At 51.5% G+C, this 5,318-nt stretch overlaps 1 protein-coding gene across 1 annotated transcript; it reads right to left on the bottom strand.

Annotated features, from left to right (window-relative positions):
- Positions 1–2,438: 2,438 nt before the first annotated feature.
- On the bottom strand, positions 2,439–4,581 carry RPS14 (ribosomal protein S14). Its single transcript, XM_010015257.1, is given in 4 exon segments — positions 2,439–2,549; positions 3,473–3,549; positions 3,968–4,129; positions 4,430–4,581. Coding segments are annotated over 4 exon segments (456 nt in total). The 5' UTR covers positions 4,579–4,581; the 3' UTR covers positions 2,439–2,481.
- Positions 4,582–5,318: the final 737 nt, after the last annotated feature.

The raw sequence follows: 5,318 nt of genomic DNA, 5'->3' as shown, positions 1-5,318 counted from the left end.
CTCCCCGGGGGAGGATGCACCAAGCATAGGCGCAGATCTGGGTTCCTCCTGCCCCAGCTTAGACCCACAGGTCCCATCTGGTTCTCCAACAACCTCCTCTCCAGAGCCAAGCAAGGCCAATGCCACCACAAGGCTCACCACCACCGGGTGCCAGCCAGAGGTCAGCCTGACCCATGACATGGTGGGAACCCACCAGCCGGATGAAAAGCCACTTCCCTTCTTGTCCCGCTGAGCAGACACCTTCCCATTTCCATACCTGCCCTTGAAAACAGCAGGGCTAAACTGTGCTCTGCCTTGTGCGCAGCACGAGGGAGATGGAGCTGAGCAGGAAACACCTCAAACTGCACTCAGAGAGGCGAGCGGGGTCTGTTAAACTTGTACCAACCTGCACTGGATTTTATATTCCTGCAGAGGTTTCCCGAAGACACCCTGCAAAGCAGCCACGTGAATGTCAGCAGGGACAAAGTAACCCACACCAGAACAGCAACAGGTTTCACTGTAAGCGTATGTATATAAAACTACTGACTAGAGGTGTTAGCAGCAACCAGCATCCCACTCCCCGGCCCCATTCCCTCCTCAGCTCAGCTCTGTGTTGGCTGAGCCACTGCTGGTTTCGTGTTTTCAGCACCTTCTCCAGAGTTCAAGGAACTCTATAAGTAGAGGGAAACAGCAATTTAAATGGCAAATAGTGCACTTTTAAGACAGTAAGGGAAGTTTATTCTCAAGTTTTCCATGGCCACATCTAAAATTACAAATAAAACACTCTGGCTGTGCCAAGGGAAATGCTGGCTTAGGAACATCTGTCCAGGCAGAGGGGTTTTTTTTCCACAGAAAAGGGAAGTCATACATTAAGCAAGTTTGCAGAAACTCCAGCAGCAGTTAGCTTGCTCGCTCACAAGCCCAGCTTTCTTTTCCACAGCAAGGACACCTCCAAGAGATGATGACTCACCTCGAAACCACAAGCATCCAAGTAGTTCTCACTGTGAAGACTGAGGTGCACCATGGCTTCAGATCAGACAGCCTGGTTTCCTTGCTGTGGAACTTGTCCCCTTTCACTGTGCCAGAGCCGGGGCTCAGCAAGTGAAGACCAAGCTTGACAGGAGCAGCACACCCTGGATCCAACCCAGGCTGAGTTACTGCACCGGAACAGAGACTGCTTTGAGAGCAGAGCGCCTCCAACACCACCATGAGCCACAGCACCCTTCCCATGAGGGGAGGGAGGCTCAGGAGGAGCAGGCAGGCGAAGGAATTCCCTGTAAAGCGTTTGGAGATGCAAAGGTGTGGGAAGAAGCCCACATGAAAGTGATGAGGTTCTCAAGCCTCAGGATCACAGAATGGTTTGGGTTGGAAGGGACCTTTAAGCGCATCCAGCTCCAACCCCTGCCACGGTCAGGGACACCTTCCACTAGAGCAGGTTGCTCCAAGCCCCTGTGTCCAACCTGACCTTGAACACTGCCAGGGATGGGGCAGCCACAGCTTCTCTGGGCACCCTGTGCCAGCGCCTCAGCACCCTCACAGGGAAGAGCTGAGGGGAGACTTTGTCCAAGAGCCCAGGATGTCAGACCAGGGCCTGCCAGCTTCGCGTCACGTGTCACACACATCATGTATAAACTATTCGTATTTGCCATGTAACTCTGGTAAGAATCCTGAAGTTTTAAACTAATTCTGATAAATAACCATCACTTAAGCCTGACCACAAGTATTCCTGCACAAACATTTCACCAGCTCCAGATGAGCTCACTCGTTTCCAAGAGCCCACAACTGCAACCGAGGAGGCAGAGCTGGATGAGCTGTAGCTGCCTCGACACAAGCCTGACCCACAGCACACTGCACCGTGAAGAGACTGGGACAGTGCAAGACTGATTCACAACTGAACAAGTGCTGCACTGTGCAAGGGCTGACCTCACTACTGCACAGGAGCAATTCTCACAGTGCCATCTCTCCCTCAAGCTGTGGAAGCCACAGCTGTTTTAACCACAAGCACACAGAACCCACCAATCTCAAACTGCACTTCTCCAGTACTGTATGGCCATGAATCTTGGTCTAAAATTTTGCCACATCTAAGGAAGCGGCAGGAACTGGAGCTGTTTCAAAGCCTGGAGAGTTAGAACATCAGCAAACATGGATCCAGGCACTTATTCCAGGCGATGGCAGCACATTCCATGGAAGCAAACATCAGTGCCTGACTAAGAAGTAAGGAGTCACTTTCTTAAATAACCCTGGAAGTATAAATATATAAACAGAGCAGCCAAGGGAGCTGTAATTCCAGTGCATTTAGAAGCTTTCCATGTATAACCAAGAGCACCTCTGCACCAGTACCAACTATCCCAAGCCAAACTAGCAGCCCAGCCCCAAAAGCATGAGCCGTTCATGGATGTAATTAAACTGGAGCCACTCGACTTCTGGGCACACCTCAGTAAGAAACAGACAGTTGAGAAGAGGTTTAAAAGAGAGCTTTAATATCCAAAGGTGCAGCACTGTTCACAGACGACGTCCACGGCGACCACCCTTTCTGCGAGTGCTGTCAGAGGGGATGGGGGTCACATCCTCTGCAGAGAGAAGAAAAACAAAACCATACTGTTACCTTCCAGAGGTACCCCAAGAAGCCACCCAACCCCAGCAGAGCCACCCAACCCCAGCAGCCACCATGTGGCCTGGTTGCAGATGGGTTGTTTTATTTCATTCCAATTATTAAACTGTTCTTATCTCAACCCGTGGGTTTTACCTTCTGATTCTTCCCATCCCACCTGGAGTGGAAGCAAGCGAGCAGTTGTGTGGTATTTAGTTACCATCTGGGCTTAAACCACACCACCTCACAGCTGCACCTCGTGAGTGCAGAGGCCACACACAGGCAGGATGAACACTCTACAGGAGCAAAGCTGTCTCTGAGCTCACCAAGGGCTTTTAATGCTGCAGAAGCAAAAATCCCCCTCTCCCATCACACTTAAACCGAGCAGCCACAGCACTTCCAAAGAAACAGAGGGTGCCTGATGTAAGTTTTCGAGCAGCCAACACCAGTGCTTCTCGCAACTCCCCAAACCAGCCTGGGACTCCTCCTGAGCAGTTGGAAGAACTCCACTATTAGTTACTCAGAGTATTAAACTGAGACCAGCGCAGGATCTCCAGGCGACTGAACAGCTCTGGCACAAGCACTGTTCGAGCAGAGGACCATCAGCACCCTGCTGTGCAGCTGGGGTTGATCCTGCAGACAGAAACTTGTTCCTGAAGTCTGCTCACGCCGCCTCCTGGTGAATCATATACTTAAGAATCTGTTTAAATTAAATCACACCTTCAGTGCCATCTGACAGAGGCCAGGAAGAACATCCCACAGTTAAATCATCCTAGTGAGTGGCACATGTGCCTGCAAAGCTTCTTTTACTAAATAATCCCTCAAAACTGGGGGGGTTTGAAGTAGCTCTGCAGCAATATAGCATGAGGGACACATCTAGCTATTGCTTTCTCCATCACTCACCAATGCGGCCAATCTTCATTCCAGATCGGGCCAGAGCTCTCAGGGCTGACTGGGCACCAGGTCCCGGAGTCTTGGTCCTGGAGGACAGAATCAGACCCAACAACCCCTTAAACGATTCAGAAGTTGAACACAGTTCAACAAACAGCTGAGAGTGTTAAAATCAATTTCCCCATCCCAAAACATCCAAGTCCCAGACCCAAGCCATTCGCAACCAGCCACCAGACAGGCCCTTCAGTGTCATTCCAAGGTAACACATCTCCAAGCACCTCCCCATCTACTACCAGGTAAGTAAGAGCACACCTTCGAGCCAGTCAACTGGGGATGCCAGTCACCACACAAAGCAACAGACACCCTTCAGGTCAAGCCTGAAGTCACGCTCACAGAGTGCGGCCACGTTACCAACTGAGGCAGCACAAAGAAGGGCTGTGGTGCTACTGTGGCATGGTTCTAAGAGCATGCCACATCCTCTGGGAATGCCAGGCGCAGCCAACGTACCTATTCCCACCGGTAGCACGCAGCTTGATGTGCAGGGCAGTGATACCCAGCTCCTTGCACCTCTGGGCAACATCCTGGGCTGCCAGCATCGCCGCGTAGGGAGAAGACTCATCTCTGTCTGCCTTCACCTTCATGCCACCAGTCACCCGGCAGATGGTTTACCTACAAAAGGCAATGGTGAAGTTTGGAAGGAAGCCCTTCCTTTTTCCTCCCCACAAACCAGCCTCTGGTCTACAGACAGAACCTGTTACTTGGAATGCTACTAGATCAACAAGCACCTTGAACACAACATCATCACAGAGGAGCACACCAAGCTGCCTGCTCTATGTCCTCGTACACACACCATCACATCCCGCAGCCCAGCAGAAGCTCAAAAGGGCTTTGGTGGAGCCTCAACCCAAACCTCATTTCTGTGTTCAAAGGTGAAGGACTGCAGCAAGGCCACGGGTGGTCAGTACTCACTTGCCAGAGAGGTCAGTCACGTGGACAAAAGTGTCATTGAAGGAAGCAAAGATGTGGCAGACGCCGAACACGTTTTCTCCCTCAGCAACCTGAGGTCCCAAGCTGATGACCTGTTCTTCCTTCTTCTCCTTGCCCTTACGAGGTGCCATTTCTGAACAACAACAGAAGTATGAGTGATGATGGATTTCTCAGCATTCTCCTATGGGACTTTATGAAATTCCCTGCTACTCTGTCCCTTTACCAAGCAAGACATGTTACCACTGGCAAACTGCAGGGAGCAATCTGGGGCACAAGTGGACTCCTTATAAACCCCAAGGTTCCCAGCTTTGCTCTATGCTGCCAGACAAGTCACCACCCACAGCTGCTTCACAGCATCTCTCCTGCTGCGCTTCAAGGCAGGAGCTACCTAGGCTGTGATTCATAGCAGCCAGTATCCCCCGAGCATGAGGGAGCCCCTTTCCCTGGTAACCAGCACTGCTGAGAGCTTCCCTTTGCTTGTTTATGACTTTCTGGAAACGAAACACCTAACCAAACAATTACTGAACACCAGGGTACTGTTGCAAAGCTCTGACTCTGCAGACCTTTCTAGTGCTACCTCGGGTTCCTTGGTCAGACAGCTTAAACCTGGAATGGGAAGATGGTTCCCTATTGCCCTCTCCTGCCAAAGACCAGCTACAGCCGGCACCTTGCACAAGAGAGAAGCCTAATGACTTCGTTAAGGAAATCAGTCCAAGCACGATTTTTCCCCGACGGTCCTCCCTCCACAGAAAGCTGCGCACCAGCTGTTAAACCAAGGCACACTCAGGCACGCAGAGAGCCGCATCCCCTTCCCTCAGCCAGCACACGGCTCCATGGACGTTACAGCCCCCAACCGGGGCCCGGGAAGCCG

The sequence above is a fragment of the Nestor notabilis genome, unplaced genomic scaffold (genome assembly GCF_000696875.1).
Source record: "Nestor notabilis isolate BGI_N333 unplaced genomic scaffold, ASM69687v1 scaffold21675, whole genome shotgun sequence".
In the NCBI taxonomy this organism is placed as follows: domain Eukaryota; kingdom Metazoa; phylum Chordata; class Aves; order Psittaciformes; family Psittacidae; genus Nestor; species Nestor notabilis.
The sequence above is the reverse complement of the archived record's forward strand: the minus strand, read 5'-3'. Positions and strand labels throughout refer to the sequence as shown.